The sequence below is a fragment of the Sturnus vulgaris genome, chromosome 6 (genome assembly GCF_052056855.1).
Source record: "Sturnus vulgaris isolate bStuVul1 chromosome 6, bStuVul1.hap1, whole genome shotgun sequence".
Lineage (NCBI taxonomy): Eukaryota > Metazoa > Chordata > Aves > Passeriformes > Sturnidae > Sturnus > Sturnus vulgaris.
In genome coordinates this window covers 44,777,690-44,798,836 of record NC_142248.1, presented here as the reverse complement: position 1 = coordinate 44,798,836, position 21,147 = coordinate 44,777,690, and the positions used below count along the sequence as shown (strand labels likewise).

General features: G+C 41.2%; 1 protein-coding gene across 1 annotated transcript in view; it reads left to right on the top strand.

Annotated features, from left to right (window-relative positions):
- PELI2 (pellino E3 ubiquitin protein ligase family member 2) overlaps positions 1–21,147 on the top strand; it is a 70,064-nt gene that overhangs the window by 7,272 nt on the left and 41,645 nt on the right. Inside the window, exon 2 of the mRNA XM_088166374.1 lies at positions 17,418–17,547. Coding sequence (XP_088022500.1) covers positions 17,418–17,547 — 130 coding nt within the window. The remainder of the gene's footprint in view (positions 1–17,417; positions 17,548–21,147) is intronic.

The window sequence follows — 21,147 nt, the reverse complement described above, 5'->3', positions numbered from 1 at the left end:
TGTTGATGACTGAATAACGATTTAACACCAAATAAAGAACAGGGGAGGACAGCAGGCAGCAAACTGTTTGTAGGGTTTTCTTAAAGTCTGAGTAGGGGTCGTGGTGCTGGGGATTCAGCACTAAGAGTAACCTGTCTTTGTGTTTTATTTTTTGGGAATGAATACCTCTCCTGCCCTTCCCATAACTGCACTTTTTGGCTCGAGTTAAAAGATTTTAGGATTCAGGAAGACAGTCCTTGTAGGAAATCCCTGTACAGCGAAACTTCAGCAGTTTTAAATATTTGGTCTTGGAAGACTTGTCACTGAGGGGCCCTGTGGCAGCAGGATGCAGCATTTCATTGTCATGGGGTTTTGAGTGATATGTGAACAAGGTGACACTGGACTTGCATTGTCTTCATCTATACAATGCTTCTACAATTACTTGTTCTGATTAGTATAACCTCTGTTCCTAAAAATAGCAACTATCAGCTGTTTTGCAATGAAGTTTCACTTTATATTCTTCATATTCCAGCCTTGGAAGTCCTCGTGTGAGGTCACTGGGAAGCAGGCACACAGCTGGGTAGTACAGCAGTTATTGGCTCATGGAGAAGAGAGACTAATTCAGCTAAAAGCTTTCCTCTGTTTCACAACAGAAATGTCATCTGGAGGGATCACATTATGAACAGCAGTTGTGAAAATGGATACAGACAACGTCTACAAAGCCAAAGAGTTTATTGTGTTAAAAGCAGAGTAGTTTGGAGATGAGCTCTATTTGATGAGGAATGATAGGAAGGTGCTGATAGCTGAAGGATGTGTTTAGGCATCCTGCTTTCGATAGCAGTTTGTTTCTGCTGGAGGGAGGGAAACCAAGGGAGCTCTGTTTTGAGTTTCTGGAAATTATTTACTTCAGGTCATTTAACAGTATAATTTTTAATGTTGCACACTGACCTGACTGTAAATACAGCTCATGTGCTTCAAGGAGGATGGAGTAGATGTGGGCTGTACCTACTCTGGGTAACACAAAACTTCCTGTTCTAGGGAGTTGGTACAAAAGCCACACGTGCCCTTACTGAGTGTCTGTCAATAAAGACCTGATGTTCTTCTGTCATATTTATTGCTTACATTAACTATGATATAGCTACATTGCTGTGTAGCAACTAATTGTATTTACCAGAGGTGCCAGCAGACAGCTGCACAGTGCATCAAGTACTGTGTAAAATGTCTACTGTGCTGCCTCCCCAAAGGAGTGGGGACAGGCAAGAAAAGTTATGAGACAGCTGGCACATAGCAGGTTAAAAGGAGAAGGGCCAAGAAGCATTGTGGTCATCTCCTTGAGTACTGCAATGTTTACTGACCCCTGTTGTTGCAGTATTTATATATATATATATTTCTTTTTACATTCAAGGAAATGAGGACAAAAAGTTATCAGTCTTTCTTTCTGAGGAACGCTTTTTAACTTTTTGAAGCACTTACTGAACTGTAATTATGTGTTTAGTGGGCTTTCAAATTACTGTCCACCTAGAAATGTGTGCTGTCTTTAATTTAGAATCCTGAATGAAACTGTTTGTTAGCTGTCATGAAACAATTTTATTCTTCAAACTGGCTGGCTTTAGCAATGCCTCAGCAAACAGGTAGGCTTCTAAGGTGTAGCCTCTTAAGGCATGGAGGTGTCATGGGACAGAGTAGGACTGACTGTGAAGACAATTAGTCACTGTATGAAAGTAAACAAATTGAAGTGAATAAAAGCTTAAATCTCTGCTTGCCTGTTACAAATAAAGTGGAGCCCAAATGTGCAAGCCCTGGAGCACGTGCCCCTAGGAAGAATGAAAGAACTGTTTAGTCTGGACACAGAAGTTAATGGGCTGAAACTTTGATATAAGCACAGCTGTATTTCTTCATGTGCAACAGCATGAATTCATTGTGATTGTTGGTGTCTGATTTAGTACTGGTGGAGGCCCAGCCTTTGAAACAGGAGCAGGGTTTGTGTGTCCTCCTTTCACAGGAGACACCAGGCTGGTGAAACATAGCGAGGGCTGCGTGGTTCCTGCTTCCCAGAACATCCTGTGGCAGGGTTCAGCACCTCACAGATTGACTGTGTTTTTTATGGAACACTGACTAATACACCAAAATGTTGCTGTACTTTCAACTTGCCTTCCTCCTAGTGCCTGTTTGACCTCTGAGAGCAAATAGCTGTGCAGCTCAATGCTTGGATTCAAAATCATATTGATGCTGAAGAATATTTCAGACTTGATAGGATTTATTACCTTGTGCTTGCCCTAACCTTTCTGCTAACATACGTGCAATACTTACTTTGAATTGCACTCTGAATCTTAAAGTTTGCTGGAGTAGTTTCTCAGTGCATCAGGGAGTGAGTTTTGATTCCAGAACCACGTGTGTGATGGGAGAGGTGGCAGTGCCCTGCTGCAGCTCTGCACCTCCTGTGGCAGTTCTGCAGTACAGAGGAAGTCTTCCTAAGTGTTCCCTCATCTGACTCTGCCAGAAGATTTAATTAAATGGGCTGTCAGTACCTTGGTGGCTTTTGCCAAAAAACTACTGGCAAATTAAGCAAATGGAATGATTTAGTGTTGGGGCAGATCCGTGAGGAGACAGGTGTTTGTCCATATGAGCAACTGAGTAACTTCTAAGCAAAAACTGGAGAAGCAAGTTTGACAACAGCCAAATGGACAAGCCTCGCATGTTTTTTTACCCCGCTTTTATTTTAGGCTGGGCTTCACTGGAAGAAAGAAAAGAATGAAGGATGAGAGATGCCTCAAAACAGCACTGGTGATGCAGCTGGCCTTGGGATGGTGCTGGCATTCCTGGAGGTTGCAGGATCTGGCTCCGTGGGCAGTGGCCATGGAAGCTGCAGTGCTTTGGTCTTACTGACTGCTCAGATTTGTTCCCTGGGTGAGATGCCTTGCTCAGGGTGCCAGGGAGGAGACTGCCAAGCTGCTTGTTTGCTTTTAGGGATGTGCACTGCAGATTTTGTCCCGTAATTTCCACAAATATTTTCTTAATACCCAAATGTTTTTTTCTGCCCTTTTTGGTAATGAGTCTTTGTGCCCATTTAAAAGACTTTGATGGAGCTTTCCCAAAAGCTCTAGATAAGTTCCTTTTGCCTATGAAAGATAACTAAGCTGGGTTTTTTCCAGTATTTTCAGTCTGCTTGCTGTCAGAGCAAAAGATCTTTAACTTTTGACTTGGGTTTGGTGCCTTTTTCCATGTTTGAGCACAAAATGCTGGAGTTCCATTGCTCACTTAGCTGTGCCTTATCTCTGGTTGTGCAATCCCATTTCCAGCTGCAAAACTGGAGTGCCATATATCCAGTTTTATTGCGAGTTTGGACTTTGCAGCATGTGTTATCCAGCAAATAGCTGTCCATGTAAGGATGCAGGAAGACTACAGAAAGTACAGTTCCCTCTGTGAGCAAAGCCAGGGTTTAAGTGATTAGCAGGGTCTAAGTCAAGCTCCGTGTACCCTCCTAGTTTATTATGTGCAATGTGACTTCAAATTCAGCTCAGGAACTGGCCTCTGATCATGTATTGCTGGTTTGCACCTTCAGCTCTTCGGGGGAGACTGGTTTATGTTATGGTTTTACCTGCTGGAAATCTCTTGGTGTAGAGAGTACAATAGTAAAATGATGCTTTTGTTAAAGGATGAGCAGATTGAGGCAAAAGTGATTTGCTCCTTTACCTCTGGATATTGTGTATCCATTGCAGGCGGGAAGGAAGGAACTGGATTTGGGGTTGGCTGGGCTCCAGTTGCAGACTCTATTCAGACCCAAGCCAGAAGGAGTATGGGCTTGTTTGTAAGTTTTGGGCAGAGATGACAGTTGAGAAAAACCAGCTGTCTCTCCTTTGTGAACTGATGAAATTAGTTATGAATGTGTCAGGTGGTAAAAATGGGATGCTTTGTGCTGTGCAGAGATGAAGAAATGCATTAAAGATCAGTTTGTCATGCCTAAGTCAAGAGACCAAAACACCGAGTTAAACTAAAAGAGATAAGAATGTATGATGCTCTTCAATATCCAGAAAATAATTGTATTCATTTGTAAAACAACTCATCTATTGTAACCATGAGTACAAAGGAATGTTCTCCCACCTCCTGCACCGTTTTTACTTGTACATGAACTAAGTGGAGCTTGTGTAAGTGATTGTGAGCAGCCTTTGGTTTACTTAGTCATTATTAAATCCAAGGCTGGTCTGGTTAGGGATAACACATTTCATTTTCTTCCTGCTTCTCTTCCTAAACTTTACTCTGTATTTGGAGAAAGATTGAGTTTATTTGATGTACAGACCTATGCAGTGTGACAACTATTGTCAAGATTTAAAAAATGTGGTATAACAAGCAGAATTTGACAGGACATTTTCATTTCCTGTTGTTTCTTTTGGAAGAACAAAAGTCCAGATACTGACTGTTCAGTTTGCATTGGCATAAATGAATCCTGGTTGAAATCTGGAGAAGTTCTAAACAGGTGCTTGTTTCACACTGATGGTCATAACTGCTTGTAGCCTCTAGAACTGCTGGTGTTTGTGGTGTAGGATAAGGTGTTTGAGGAGCTGGTGTTGGGACAGAACAAGGTGTCAGTTTTGGGATGGAGAGAAGCAGTCACTGCTCCTCGGTGTCCAGGCAGTTTTCTTGCAGGAGGACACTGAATCCTCGTCTCTGCTGGCACCACGGGCTCCCTATCCCAGTCATTTTCCATCTGCCTCTGGTGGATACACTGTGATTTACTGAGAGGTGTAGTGACAGCTGAGGTTGTAGTCTGTAACTGGAAATGAAGGATGTCACTGAACTGATTTTATTCCACAGCCTCCCGATGCTATTTGAGCTCTGGTGAGGAGAGGCTGTAAAGATGAATGAAATTCCCACCCCCCCTGCTTGTTAGACATCAGGGAATCCGTGTGACTGATTCTCACCTCTGAGGAAAAGCTTCAATTGGAGCTGTCACCTCAGTAGACAAAGAAGGAATCCAGCTGCAAGACATGTACCCAGAGGAAATCACGCTTTGCTGGTTCCCTGGCTTATGAAACTTCGTGTTTTTCATTGTTCTCCTTGTCACTGCTGTTGCTTCACCTCTGCTGCCTGCGCTGGTAATAACAGCGTTGGGATGTTGAGTTTGAGTGGAAATGGGCACAAATGTTTTGCTACTCCAAGTAACTGAGGGGTGGATGTAGAAGAGGTTTGAGAATGTTGTCTTTTCTTGGAAAACCAGCTGTTTGGAGTCATTCTGAACACAACCTGAAACTGCTTTGAGAATTGTCAACAATGTCTCATGTAGTTTAGCAGCCTCGTGTATGAGCTCAGTTCAGAGCTAAGAATAGTATTCTGTGTTACTCGAACATTTTAATTTTCTGGATGTGGAAAGTCTCCTTTTCCTAGTGGTTGTAAAATAGCCTAGTGGAGGATTTTTGTCCTTGGCTAAAACTCTGAAGGAAATAACTTGGGATTTGTCCAGACATGAATGCCTCTCCAGTAGATTTCAGGCTTGTTCCTTTACAATGAGCAGTTCCAGGACATTTGCTTCTGAGTTTTACAAAGATACTGTAACAAATTGATGGGGTGTGAGTATTTCTGGATGTCACTCTTATCTTCTGCTCCCCCTCAAGGTGGTGCAGCCTGAGAGATTTCTACAAATGCTCTTTTTTGATAGGGCTGTAGGAGGAAAGGAAGACAGTTGTGGGAGACCCTTAGAGATATTCCCATGGGTATAATGCCAAAGAATTGACAGAGTAGCAAGGGATTGTAGTTTACGTCCTGAAATGCATGTGCAGCACCTTTAGCTGGGCAAGGGAGGGCAGAAAAGAATTTATCTGCAAAACCTACACAAAAATGAGATAGTATAGACATAATCGGAGTCTTGCCCATCCTCATGCCCTGCAGAGGGTGCAGAGCTCCTTAGCACTGCACCACTCCCCTCCTCAGCTGGAAACAGTGCAGCATGGCCAAGGTGCCCTTATGGAGAGTGATGTCAGGTATAAAAACTTGAGGGCAACGGGGAATCTCTGAGCCAGGCAGCTGTAATCAATTACTTGATTTCTGTGTCTCTGAACTAGCTCCTGCAGTCATGCTTTGCTGGGCAGTGCACTTCCAATTTCAGTCTTGGGCTCAGGAGCTTTATTTCCACAGCTGAATTTCCATTTGGCTTGCAAAAGCTACTTCTGAGTCCTGTAATGCTGTTTCATATTATGACCTGTACTTGGGGAAACATTGCTTTAAACAGATCCTCTGTGTTCTTGGTCTGATTTGCCCCATAGGGTGTCCTTGCCTTTAAAATCAAAGGAATTTAGAGAAATAGAGGGAAACATATGGGGTGGCTTGTTTTCTTGCAAGTTGGTGAACAAAAATAGTAATAGTATGCTGTCTTTGTGGGTGTTGGCAGAGTAAAAGAGCTGGGTTTCCAAAGGAAAAAAAATCGAGGGAGAACTATCTGTGGTTTAAAACTTATTTTCTGTTCTACAAACCATTGTGCCACTTGTGCACATTACTTAATGTCTATTGGAATGAAACTTCAGCTTGCAGAGTGTAACCAGAAGTAGGCAGGCTGGAATAGCCCTGCAGATGAGCTGAGTGAGAATTTTGCTCTAGGAAACTTCACTGCTGTAAAGCTTTCAGTGTGGCTTCAGAGTTTCAGAGCTTGCATCTGTGTATAAACACAGTCTTGTGTGGTTGTCTTGCATAAAACTCTTTTGCTGCTTCAGTGGGAAGGAGATGCCTTCCCATGTGCAGAGCACACAAGATCTCTTGTTCAGGCAGTGCCAAGTGAAGCTCTGTAGTGAGATTCTTCAGAGATCAGAATCTCTGAGCATTTGGACCTGAAAAAACATTAGGAATTCATCACTTCTGTTGCTTTGGTTCATTCTTATTAAGTGGTGTTTTCTGGGGCCTGTGAAAGGTCAATGTTTATTTTATATAGCATTTTGGGAATGAAATTTTGTGGCATTTTTGTCAGTGAAAGTACGAAACTGAAAGACTTTACTGTCATGAAGGTACATAGATCAGAATTAATTTTGCTGATCAGTAGTAAACACTTAATGGCTTTGCAGAGATTTTTTTTCTGGCTAGAGATGTCTGATTAACTTTGTTATAGATTATGATAAAAGCAAACACCCAAGGTTGCTGTGAATTAGGAAGCTGTCAGCGTGCTTTAAGTCTGAAGAAGATATATTGAAGTCTAGCTTTCTGCACTGCTGCACTGTTAATTTCTGCTTTATTAAGACTTCTTAAAAATCCTCCACAGTTACAGCAGTGCTGTGATGCCTTTACTTAGGGTCCCCACCCAGATCCAGTAGGTTTCAGGTAGTTCTTTCAGACTGGGTATGAAGAGTAATTTATCTTCTCTGGATTTTAGGGCACATAATACACTTGCTAACCAAGAACAGGCAGATAGGTAATTCTTTGCTTTTTCTCTTTACTTACCCACTCTAAATGTGCTAGGAGCAGGCAGTGCAGTAGATTATCTCCCCTTTGACAGCTTGTGCCATGGAACAGTTGATATAAAGCAGAATCAGTGTTATTAAGGAAGCTGCTGTGTTCAGAGGCAGCAGTGCTTGCAAGTGCTACAAAGAAGGAAACCAAATTCTTTATTTTCTGTTTCTGAGGCAAATATTTGGGATTCTATTCAGCAGTTGAGGTTGAACTGGGAGCTGTGCATTTATAAGGGTGTCCTTTTCCCTAGGAAACCAAAAGGAATGTTAAAATTGATAAAATTAGACTCGGATGTTGCAGCTCAGGATGCAGTAGTTGAGTGCCTCACTTTCTATTCAGTACACTGCTGGTGAGATCACCTATATTCACAAAATGGATGCAAATTTGATCTCTTCCTCTGTGCTAAATGGTACTGAAACCAACCTAAGAAGATTCTTGCCATGCTTGAGTGTTTGAAAAAGCTGTAACAGACATCCTGGAACTCCTTCCACTGTCTGTGAAATCACAAAAATGATATTGCCACTGCTTGTATTTGGAGGTGAACTGAAGTTATAAGAAAGCTACCACCTTTTCTTATGAAAATGTGAACTATCAAATAGTCCTTGATAGGGTTTTAGGGAAAGCACTTGATTTCTTAGGAAATGACTGTTGGGACTGTGCTTTTATTTTCAGTGGCTCAAATGGTCCTTTGAGTGAAATGTAGTTTCTCCATAATGTTTAATGTAGCACAGTTTCAGCTGTAACATGGTGTTATTACTGTTCATTCCTCAGGCTAAAATTTGAGCAGTTTAGTTTTGCACCTTTGAGCATGTGGGAAGTACAAAATAGATTGGGAGAATGTTCAGAATGTCAGGGCAGGTGGGTTTTGAGGTCTCTCATCTCCTTGCATGCTATAAAGTCTAATTTGTCTCAATTTTGGAACATGCAGCCTTTTCTTAACCTGATGTTTAAGAGCAGATTGTAAATAGTTTCCAAACAAAGCTGCGTGGTTCCTAAGCCTCTGGTGGTGTGGATCAACAATCTTCCTCCTTCCCTTCTTTCCTCCTGTGCACTGAAACCCAGCTGTGCACAGTACTTTGCTTTGAAAGGGATTTTGTGTTTTTCTGACTTGTTTTGAATGCAGTGCAAGTCAGATCTCGCTTTCTGCCGTGTCTGTGTGTATTTAACCAAATGCCATATCAAACAATTCCAGTGGCATTTGGTAGATTATAGATCCTTCTCAGATGAGTAGCATTTCCTCTGTGCTATGAGAGGTTTAGGGTTGGAAAGAGGATTCTCTAGACATGGTTCTTTGCCCACCTCTTGTGCTCTTTTAGCTGGAATAAAAAGCATGTTTTGAAATGAACCTGATTAGTTTATACCCTGTATTTTGCTGTGCACTAACATTGCTGGTTTTATGCAGCAGTGAATGGTTTTGGCTGACAGCTTTGGAGATGGGCTTAAAGCACTGAATAAAATTGCCTCCTTGTTAAATAAATGATGGGGGGAGCAGTAAAACGTTGGAAATAAGGATTGTTAAGGAAATTGTTACGTGAAAGGTTTCCTTACCCTTTACCCTTTGCTTTCTAAAAGGGAAACCCTTGCATTCTAATCCTCTGTTGGCATATTACTTCTATTGGAATTGGTATAATAATACCTTAAATGTGGGGTTTTTTTCTGTTAAGATTGCTACCTTTCTTTTTCCCTCATCATAGCGTGGTTATGGGTGACTTCTGTGTTTTATGCTGTGAGACTCAGGTCATCCCTGCTAAAGAGTTTTTAGCTATAAAGTTGTTTGGAACTGTCAGGTGATTTGACTGCTTTAATTGAAGCTTATCCCGATGCTCTAGCAGGCTGCATAACCATGTTCCTTGAGTTCTTCCAGAGTGTCAGCTTTTAATCAAACTCTTGTGCTACTTACACGGCTGTCTTTGATTTCACAAAAACAAAAGGAATCAATTCTTTTCCAGAAAAATAATCTGGGACAAGTAACAAGCCACTTGCTAAGAAAAATCAAGGAGGGTAGTAAGAAGTTTCTGCAGAAGGTTTCTCCCAGCCCAGCAGAAATATCAACTCTTTTGTATTCCTGACTGGATCTCCCTGGTCTTTCGTGCCGAGTAGCTGCAGTAATAAAGCCCTGACTCCTGTGCCCCTCACTTGGGGACTGGTTGCTTCTGCTACTTCTGTATTTTCCTACTCCAGAATTTCTTCCTCTGCCTCTCATTGAAGAGAAGAGTATCAAAATAGCAGCGAGTTCTGGGAATCTTGGAGGAAGCTGGATGTGTGGTGTAAATAAAGCTGATTAAAAGCAGTTCTTGCACAATCCATTTGGTATTTGCAAGCCAAGAGCATCCTTTAACTTTTTATATAGAATGAGGTTAATTCAGATCAGGTGCATTTTCCTTGAAGTGCCTGTGTTATGTAAGCTAAACATGCATGAGGATTAGTCAGCTGTAGTTTCTATAAATATTCTCCCTGAAACAAACTTGATTTTTTTTTTATTACTCTTATATTACTGCTGGTATAATAGCAGCCCTGCTGGTGCTGGAGGGGGGCGTATGGAGTGGAATAATTAAAAAATAATGAGTTAACCTGATCTGTGGGGCACCAGATTCTTTCATCTCTTGGTGGGTGGAGGTAGGGGGAAAAGAAGGAGGCCACAGCAGCCAGGAATAGCCTTTCCCCCCAGCCCAGAGGAGTGACCAGTTCTGTTCCAGAACAGCAGGGAATAATTAAGGTCATCCTGGAGAACCTCAGCTACTGCACATGTGACTTTTTGTGGTGTTTCCAGTAGATAAGGTTCTACTTAATTTGTATACCCTGTGAAGGAGGAAAGTAGGTTCTAGCTTATCTGATCTGCAGTAGGTGCCTGTGAAAGCTTTTTTTTTTGTTGTTGTTGTTTTTTTCGTGGTGTACATAACCTTTTACTGTGTGCTCAGCTAATCCATGGGGCTGGCTGAGTGGATGTGAACATAAAAGCTCTGTGGGTGTAGCATGAGGCTTTGGGGCCAGCTCACTGCTGGGTTCCTGATGGCAGAAGCAACTTTTGAAAGGCTGCTAAAAAAAGTAATTAAAAGTTACTCCTAATCATGAGCCAGTGATGCAAATCAGCCTTTTCTCTGAAAAATCTGGGGTCATGGCACAGATCAGGTCAGGCTGCATTTCACTCTTTGAAGGCTCCAGGACTGTTCTGGGAGCAGTAAATAAAGCAAGGAGTACTAAAATTGGGTGCTGGGGAGGAGAAGGCTTGTGGTGAACACACAGGGCTAATCACTGTGCTAATCAGTGTTCCAAAAGTGCTGGAGAAGGGAATGCTTCCTGAAGTGTTTTACCATAGTAAAATGACTTCACAAATGCGAGTTTTAAGAACAAACACTTGTCTCAGAAGCAAAAAAAAAAAACAAAACCAAACAACCAACCCCAAACTGATTATAGCCACAATTAATAACTCCAACATACCTTTCTTATGGATAATCAAGTTCACAGATGCAAAAACACTGCTTTTAATTGGGTAAAGAGATGAGATTATTTGGGACTTTGGAACTTGCTGGTTTGGATTTTCTTGCTCTGCAGGAAGACTGGCTTTGTTAAGCTGTACAACTGGTAGTGATTAGGAAGCATTTATGCCTATGGAGGTGTCTTAGCCAGCAGAGTCTGAGGTGGGACTGTGTCTTTCATTCAGGACTTCCTCCCAGGTTGCATAAACCAAAGGTTTTGGATCAGTGGCTTTTTGTTAATCAAAGGATTGAAGCCCTTTGGTTATCCATGAGTTGCTTGTTGCTGTAGTCTTTTTACTTAATACTTCTTTAGTTGTAACTACTTAAAACATTTCCCTTCAGAAAAAAAAGCAAAATCTGATGGGAATTAATCTTCTAGCACGTGAGGCTGCTATGAGAAGGAAGAGAGAACAGATTAAGCTCTTTGGTGGTTTTGGCAGGAAGTGCAGGAGACCTGCTTGACCTGGATCTCTCTTGCTATGTGCATGGGGAAGGTTTTAACTCTGAAGATATTGAGACACAGTGGGGAGGGCTGGATCTTCCACACTAACTCAAACAGAGGTGTCATGGATTTGCTGGATCAAGCCTTTGAGTTGGGGATGGAGCTCACTCTGCCAGCTCTGTTTTCTGTATTCTGTGGTCAGAAAGCAGCTGTACATTTTTCCAGAGGTGCATGTGATGCAGTGGGGAAAGGGAACCAACTTTCTGGTCAGTCAAGGCTTGTTGAGCCTGGTGATGAGGGCAACAAGGAGAAAACAGTGCTCTCCTTCCAGCCTCCAAGAGACTTCAGCATTAAAGGTGTTTGTTGCAATCTGTTGCAGTGATCTGCAGTTATGTGTTCACTGCCAAAACTCCCCGACAGCAACGGGATTAGCAATACCTCTGGTGATGGAGGCTGCTTCTAGGACAGACATTGATGCATACAAATCAGCTGGAGACAAGCTGAGAGCAAAATTCATATTGAGTTAATATCTGTGACACTGATACAGCAGCAGAGAACACAGTTCAAAGGAGGAAATGAACCAGGAGTATCCCGTTGGTACAGAATACTCCTTAGCTTTGCTTTTGTTATTTGGCAACTCTTCCCCATGAGATTAAGTTTGAGAATAACTTCACTGTTCTGTTTCACTAAAATTCTCAGATAGCTGGCAGACAGCAACTGCTTGTTTTCTGAAGCTGTGATGCAGAAAAATGTGTTTGAAACAATTCTTGCCTTTTTGTAGAAAGAAAATCCTTAGCCTTTCTTTCGCTGAAATATTGCTAGATACAAAATGAATTGTTGAGGTTAATACAAGGGAAGAGGGTGTAAAGACTGAAGTACTGGCTGGCAGTGATATTATGTAAAGGGAGACACAAATATGCTTATTTTGTTGTCAACTTTGCTTATGTTGAAGCTTTCTGTTTGTGTTTTGCTATAAACTATATATGTAACTTTTTCCCTTTTAACATGTATTCAAGGGAGGGAGTGCTGGATGCTTCAGCAACAGAGTTTTCCAGTTAGGACTTGAGTGTGGAGCTGTGAGAAGCTCTGGGACAAAGGGTGTTGCAAAGGTGAATAATGTATTTTAGCCTTCATCTGTGGTGGATGTCATGATAGCTGTAGACTCACATTACTTCCAAGGGAATCTCTCTTGCTCTCTGCTGTTTTCTGTGTTGCTGATACAAGTGTTTCTGTGGCTTTGCAGTGGGCTGGAGAGTGAGGAATGTGGTTTTAAAACTGAACTTAAAGCATAAATCTAGTTTTGTAGGAGAGAGAAGTAGTGGGAATGAATTAACAAAAGAAAGGTGAGACTGCTGCTTTTGGCAGCAGTGTGGGACCACACTGGTTCAGGGATGTCAGCACAAACTGAATTTTGCTATCTGTGGAGTATGTACGACAGGATTCTACCAAATACAGGATCAGAATATACTTACAAGGGAAGATTGACTCAAGTCTGACTTCACTTTTGCAGCTTTGTTGTTTAAATGAGTAAAGATGTGCTGTTTGACTCACTAAAGCTATGGAAACAACTGAACTGCAGCATCTCATCTGTTTGTATCCAAGTCTGTCATTTGGGATGGTTTTCCTCCAAAAACGACGAGGTGTGCTGTACATCTGTTAGTATTAGACAAGGAGAACAAAGCAAAATTGCTCCTTTTTCTCTGGGGGAAATATTACTGGTGAAAATCAGGAGTTGTTCAGTTTTAGTCTTTTGGGAGGTAGTTTGCATAGGTATGCAGAAGTATTTAAGTTTATGATGGTTTGTATTTTGATAGCATTGTAAAAATACTCAGCTACATGCAGCACCTTCAATGTCAGCTAGCAGATACCTCAAATCTAAGGATGACTTCCTTTAGTTGAAGTCAAACTTTCCAAGGTGCACTTCAAGATTTAGAGCTCTTGTACTATGTAACAGAGCTGTCATTTACTCTTTGCCACTGTCTAGGCTGGATTTTTTTTTTTTTTTAACAAACAAAACCAAAATATACATAAACCAAACAAGCTTGTGTAACAAGCCTTCTGACAAACAGTTCAAAGCTTGTTGCTGATCTCTGAAGCAGACAAGTCCTTGTAGTAGTACAAGTAGTACAAGACTTGCAGACGGTAGGAACTTGCCACAGTGGACTGTGGGAGAGAGCATGTGTGGTCTTGCTCTCCAGACAGCCCTGAATCCAGGCGGAGGAGAGGCTTTCATTACATATCCCAGCCATGGGAAAAGCTTAATTGGAGTTTGCAGCTCATTGTATACCAAACTCTTCAAGTGTTTGATGTAAATCTGTAGGAAACTGGCTTTGATAATTACGGTGTCCATAGCCCATGCCAGCACCACTCCCTTATTTGCAAGGAATAGTGCTATCAACTGAGATAATTATCCCAGGAGGTTTCATGATGCAGCTTGTCCCGGTACTGCTGTCACTGAGAAGCATTTGGAAAAAGCACAGCACTGCTCCTTCCATGTGTATTGGCCTGATGAACATCTGGAGAACTTCCCAAGTGCCCCATAGATCTGTGTGTGGGCAAGGTGCTCTCAGAAATTATTGTTCTGTCGTTGTGAAATTGATTTTTTTCCTTGTTTATTAGTTGGAAACAACATTTGTTCCAGGATTTTTGGTGGGGTGAAAGAAAGTTCCAGCTGCAAGTTCTTTTGAAGCAAAAAGTTGTGTGTTGATGTGCTGGTGCCTAAGCTGATCCTGGAGCTGCTGGAAGAGTGCAGAGGAGAAGGGAAATGGCTCCTGCTTGTGGAGCAGCTTTGTGAGAGGAAGTGTTTGGTGGCGAGGAATTTGTGTCCTCGGTCCTTGTCCCTTCTCCATATGTGATTCCATCCTCTTGCTGCTCCAAGGGAGGCACTTGTTGCTGGCCTGGACACTGCTGAGTGGAAGAGCTGAGAGTGATGGAGAGGAGAGGGCAGGGCAGGTTTTGTTGTAGTTCCTCGTGGCTGTGCTTAGGAAAGCTGACCCAGCAAGATGTGGGCAGCTGCTCCTCGTCCTGGGTGCTGAAATCCAGCTGTGTCCTGTGGCACAGCCCAGGCTGTGGGGGCTGAGCAGGGCACAGAGGCTGGGAAGGAGCAATCCTGCCATGGCTGGCAGCATCCCAGGGCATCACTGCTGGGCAGGGAGCTTGTTCAGGTGTGGCTGCAGTGCCATGGGCAGCAACTTGAGAGGCCTGGCCTAGGAGAAATGAAGGTGTCTGCTGGCTGTGGAAATGTTGGAACCTTAAAGCCTGGGAGTTTTGAATTTTCTGTGCTTTCTGAACCTCAAAAGAGCACTGCTTTTGACTTGATCTTGGAGAAGGCTTCCAAATTTGAGTGATGGAGTTGGAATCACTGGTGTGTAGTTCGAATAGAAGTGTGTAATATCACATGGTGAAGGGTTTGGAGTTTGGGGTTTTAGAATATGGGACAAGATGGAGGTTCTTGGGTGGTGTCTCTTCTTCCTTCTTGTTCCTTCTTCATGATTTCAGGTAGTGGTTTTTTAATTGTATAGTAAGTACCACAGTGTGGGTCACAGGTGTTTGGTTATTGGGTCAAAAGTATAAATAATATAGATGTTAACCTTTAATTGGATAATTAGGCTTTAAAAGACCTTGTAACTAGCTAGATCTACCTCCATTTTCTCACTTTTAGCTTGTTAGCTAGAAGTGCTGCAGAACTCTCTGTACTATAGATAAGAATTAATAAACAACTCAGTCTGAACATGAAAAATCCATCTCTTGTGCTTCAATCCTGACTCTGAGTGAAGGCAGAACAAAAAAGAAGTTAGCTACTAATATGTGGAGCTGCTGTTGTGGAAAGAGGCAACTTCTCACATCCTCATTTCCCCCCCACCTTCTAATACATATGTGTATCCCTAGGAACTCTCCCAGCTCTTTATACCACTGTTGGATCAAAATCAAACTTACAGGTCTATAATTGAAGCATAAAAAATAATAAAGCTACCACTCAATTGCTCTTGCCCTTTGTGGAAAGGAAATGTAGAAATGGGCACAAGGAAAACCTTCATGAGAATTTGTCAGTGCTAATGAGGATGAATGAGTTCAACATTCACTTTGCTTGGATTTCCTTCCTATTTGAAGACTCCAAGAGGTCTTTGAGCTTCTTTAGTTATCTATTTTAAAAGTAATTAAACGCCACAGAGACCTGAAATGAAATAGATTGGCCTTCCCCAGTTAAAATTGTGTTCTAAAAATGAGGAAGAAAATCCCCCAAACAATAAAACCCTGCTTGCCTGGTTTTAACTTCCAGTGGAACTACTTTAATTCAGTACTGTTTAGCAGTTACACAAGCATTAAAAAAATCAATAATTACAGGATATAAAGCTAGCAATGGTAATATATAATAATTATGTATTATTTCTGAGGGAATTGTTACTTTTTTAGGTTTCCAGATAAAAATACTTGTAGAAAGAATCTTGTCTTCAATAAGTTGAAACTTGCTGGCATATTCCTGATAATAGTGTCTTTGAAAGAAAGCATGTGCATTTACCCAGGGAGATTCAAATGGAGAATCAAATAAATCCTATTTTAAGTGCTGGTATTTAAGCTGCCTGTGGAACATTTTGATGTATCTTTCTAGAGATTGGTTTCTTGTGATAAGGATCCACAGGCTGCACTTCTCTGGAGTAGAGTTAATAACAAATTTCCAAGGTGCAAGTAGGTCTGGCATGAAATACTAGTGATTAACTTTGTTGGTTTTGTGCTGTGTTAGGGAATCTCCTTTAATATTCCAGAAGGACACAGTAGTCTAACCTATGAAAATGAGAGGACAAGTTCAGCTGGAAGTCTCTCAACTTTGTGTGGCTTTAGCATCATGTATTAAATGTGCATTTTTAAAAAATGTCTAGGTTTTAAGGTCTAGAGCAGTGAGATTTGAGATAATTTTTATCTTAAATCTGTTCTTGCTTGTACTCAGTCATTCAGCAGTCCTGCCTTTGGGATTCCTAGAAGGAAAGGAGGCTCTCCAACTGCATTCTCCTGTTATACAAATAGTTTAATATACAGGATGTAATGATTAAAAAATAAATATTCTGGGTTACTGCATTGCTGCCTTTTTCCTTTTAATATTCTCTTTCTGCCTGCAATGTTAACCTGTAATCATAAAGACTGTAGGAGAGGTTATATGAGATCAGTATAGAACAGACCTCACCAGTAAGACAGAAGAGATTCAGCAGTGAAATAACATCTGCAGTTTCTTGGGTGAAAGTCTGAAATCTCTGAGGATCAGGAATGGGAGTCAGTAAAGCCCTGAAAACTTTTCCAGCTGAGAGCTGGCAGGAATGGTGGTAAAAAAATTTGGGTGGTGACCCAAATTTGGGGGTGAGGTGATGGTGAATTCTGTGCTTGTGCACTGCAAAGAAATTTCCCCATCCCTGGGGAAGGAGCTCTGTCCCCTTGAGGCTTCAGATTTCTCTGAATAATTAATCCATTGGGTCTGTGTCCTCAGGGAGAGATGAAAGAACTGTGAGGGCTCCTGTGTTACACCTGATAAAGTCACATAAGTTAAAAACACTTGCATCTGGTTTCCTTAATAATAAATGAAACCTTTAGGTTTAAAGTTTTTTTAAAAATGAGGGGGACACAACTAGCAAAGCATTTTATGTGAGTAAAATTCCTTTTCACATAGTTTTACTTGCCCCTAAATTATTTTGGTTTTCCATGTTGCCCCTGTTCTTCCTCCATTCCTGCATGAAGTATGGGCAGATGGCTGGTAGTGTAAAAACGTTTTAGAACTCCTCATGTTCTGAAATGAAAGTGAAGATGAGTTTGTTCTTCCAAATTCCTTTGATTCTGGAGGTGAAGAAGTGTTTCTGTGGCTGAAAAACTGAGTATTTAATTTGTAATTAATTACCTTTTTAAAGGGAACAGAATTTCAACCATTAGTAGGTAAAGAATGTTTGAATGCTCAATGCAGGGAGCCAGACTTAGCCTGATTGTTACTTTTTTTGTTTGGCCCCATGCATTTAATGATACCAGAGTGTTGTGGCCTAATTACCTCTCTTTCCTTTGCTGTATTCCATACTGGTGGTGTTCTTTGCTCAACTTTTTTCCTTTATTTCCAGGTATAATGGATCCCTTCCTAATGGTGACAGGGGGCGCAGAAAAAGCAGATTTGCCCTTTATAAGCGACCTAAAGCAAATGGAGTTAAAGCCAGCACTGTTCATGTCATCTCTACTCCTCAAGCATCAAAGGTATGTGACATTGGACAAATCCTGTTTTTTGATGCTCCTGAGTGGAGTATTGCTGCTGATTTACCTTGCTGCCAGTTTATTCTGTGCTTGTAGAATAGTTTTGTTTAATGAAGAGGCTGCAGTGGATTTGCTTTCTAGGGTATATAGCTATAATCCAGTTACCTGTTTAAAATAATCTATAAGATCAGGTATGAGATAATGTGACCTTCGTGCCCCAGTTCAGAAAGCTGGCTGTCAGTGCTGACTGTTTCATCCAAGCCATAGAGTACACAGGGGGTAAAAACACAAAAAGTATTTTAGTTTCTTTCTCACTGGAGTGATATTTCTTTCCTCTTCAGCAAGATAACTGACATGCTATAAAAAATGTCCTGATCCCTTTGGGCCGTTCATTTTTCTTGCTAATAATGATACTGTACAAATTTTTAACTGAAGTTTAGTGTGAGTGAAGGAGGAAGAGCAGCAAAGTTAATATATTAATATAGTAACATGTTAATGTCTAGGACTGTCCAGGTCAGAATTCTGGTGGTAGAACATATTTCAGGCTGCAAAAGATCTTCCTACCTCTCTTCTCAAAGCCTTTTTCTTAAAAGCAAGAAGTGAGTAGAGTTTATGCTAAACTGGAGGGGGAGTGATGTGCTGGCACACTCACACAAGAGGATGGTTTGTATGAAATGTACCTCACTGAAATATCTCTTGGGACAGAGAGAATCTACACCGTGCTCAGAAATGTGTTGTCTGACTTGGACCAGGAGAAGAATGTTGTTTAATACATAATATGGGATTGTTTTCTTTTCTAATACACACCATACACAGTATGTGCCTAAACTTATCAAAATACCCAATATCAGAACTTGTTCTCTTTGAACATTGTGTAGGGCTTTCCTGCTACTGATAAATGTGGAGTCTTTTGGATTAAAAGTTACAGTAAATATTTTTCAGTCTTTCTGGTATCAAAATGAAAGCTTTTGTGAGTTAAATCTTGCTGGTGAAATCAACCTTCAGAATAGACCTGTAGTATATGTTGGTAATTCTAGTTTGTTGCTTAAAATGTAACAAATGGGGAAGAAATGTTTTTTGCATAGTGGATGAAAATATACACATGTTCTCACTGGATGATCTTAAGCATTTAGACTGCAGATAGTATTTCAGCATTTGAGTTGCAAAATATTTAAACACCTGGCAGGCACCACAAGGAATCTGGTTAATGTTCATCTGTGGTGTTACTGTAGTGCAGATAAAATATGTGTGCTGTACCAATTAGTGTCCTTATAAAGATAGCAGAGGATCTGGGACATTAAAGCCTTTCTTCTGAGCTTTTGGATTCGGGTAGATGTGTCAAGCTGAATGTATTTTGCACTTTCTCTGAACCCTTAGAAAAGAGCTTTTGTGTATTTGTGCTGCTGTCTGGGGCAGGGCTGGTGGATGTGTGCCAGAACAGTGGTGCAGTGGCTCTCAGTGATGCTCTTTCCATGCACAGAAAGAACACTTATATTTTAAAGATGCTGTCATGAGCTTTTCTCACATCTTAGGCACCAGAGCCTGAATTGTTTTACTGAGAATTGTTTCTGCATGTAACTTGTGTAAATGGCTGAAGAAACACAGGCTAGTAAAGAGTGAGCTGCTTAGTTCTTAGAAAATAATGGGCAACTTGACCTCAAAAGTTTACTTGTGCTCTCAAGTCTTTCAGTCTTAACTTGTATTTAAGAAAGATAAACCAACAGAAACTTGTGCTGCTTAGGGTGCTAACAAGTTTCTTCCCTTTGCATCCTTCATTTTAACTTTTCAGGTACCAATTTTCTGATTTGTTCTGCTTGTCTGTCACTGTAAACTGAATCTGTGAATAAAAAGACAAGTGTAGAGTACTGATGCTTTTTGGGTGGTGGATTTTGCAGAGTGGGAGAAGCCCTGGCTGCCTCCATTGGTTTTGTCTGTGACAAATGGAGGCTTGAATGAGGTGCATGACTGGTTTTGTGCTGATTGCATTAATGCAGCAGCTCAAGAACTGTAGCTGTCACCAATTTCAAGTTCATGTGTCAGCCTGAGCACTGCAATAGATGGTAAGAGGATGCTTGTCATGTTCCATTGTCCCTGCTGTGCAGGTGTCAAGGACAGCTGGAGTAGCAATGGCTTCAGTAGTAAATTTAGCTGAGCTAATTGCATATGAATCACTGCCTTTTGTTTTTTCCACTGAGCACTTGTTTTGCTGCTCTGCCTTCTGAGGTGCTGAAGAAAATTCAGAAATGTTTGGCCTTCTGAGGGTATATGGGTGTATTTAGGAGAAAAGCAGTGCATAGGGCAGTAAGTCTGGAGTTTTTTCAGAGTTGTTGAAATACAGAGGCATCTCTTCAATGTTATGCACTGGACTTTAAAACCTATTTTATTAACTCTGTGCTTAGGCACTATTCAGTAAATTTTGTGGAGTCTCCAATTTGACAAAAATCAGACCATTTGAGATGGAATTTTTCCAGCATTGTCGAAATTGGATTGACTGTAAAAAAGAGCTGAAGTCTCTTCTGCTGTCCTAAGCTTGTCTGTGTGGACATGTCTGGAGTAGGAGTTTTGGGGAATGGGGGTCTGTGAGCCTTCATAACTGCATATGGATATTTCTTAAGATATTAAGATATTAATAATCCCCTTTGCTGAATTAGAGAGTTTCTTTCAAAATCATCACATCACAGGAGAGGCCATTCCTTGCCTCTTGACCTGAGTCTCATGATGAAGAGGAAGGTTTACCAGTCATGATAACAGAATTTGTGAAAACCTTCCTCTGACTACCAAACTCACAGTTGTTAGTTTGCTGTTGGCTCATTATAACTTAGTTAGGGTTGGTGAGTTTTATTTTCAAGCTATTGGAGCTGTTTAACGAAGTTAGAGGTCAGTTGTAATGCTTATTTCATTTGATTGAGTTATGCATGAAAACAACAGTTAACACAGTATTTAATTCTGTGAAATTCCAGTCATTGTCTGTTGGTGTCTGAAATGATGACAGGGCTTACTTGGGCAGAAATTTTCCTGTAGGTGCTGAACTTGTGATGAGAGTGGGATAAAAGGTTGTCTTTAGAATAACCATCTGGGAATGATGGGATGCTGAACTAGACTTCACTGGGTTTTGGGAGGAGTAGGGGAGGCTTTCATAAGGGTTCTTTGTATTTTGGGAGTTTGTGACTTTTTTTTTTTTTGATTGGGGATATTTGAGTCTAAGAGGGAAAGAGGTGTCTGAGTGAAAACGGAACCAGCTTAATATCACTGGAGTAATACTTGAGGACAGTATGTTTTTCTTACAGTTCTTAAGCAGGTCAATAATATGCTATCAACATAAAACCATATGATCCCAATTTCTGCAAAGTGTGGATGTTCCTGTTCCAGTCCACCTCCAGTTTGAGTCCATAGATCACCAGGTTAACACCTGTCTCTGTACAAGCACAGGTGAATCTTCTCTCCTCTTTGCTCCTCTTCGTGACCATCCCTGGCTTCTTGTTGGATGTTGTTAGTTGGGATTCTTTTTGTGGAGCAGTGGGAGAGAACTCCCCCAGTCCCATATGAGAGGTGCTGGCATTAACACTGAGCTCACTAGTGTCACTGGAAACTCTGATCTTGGAA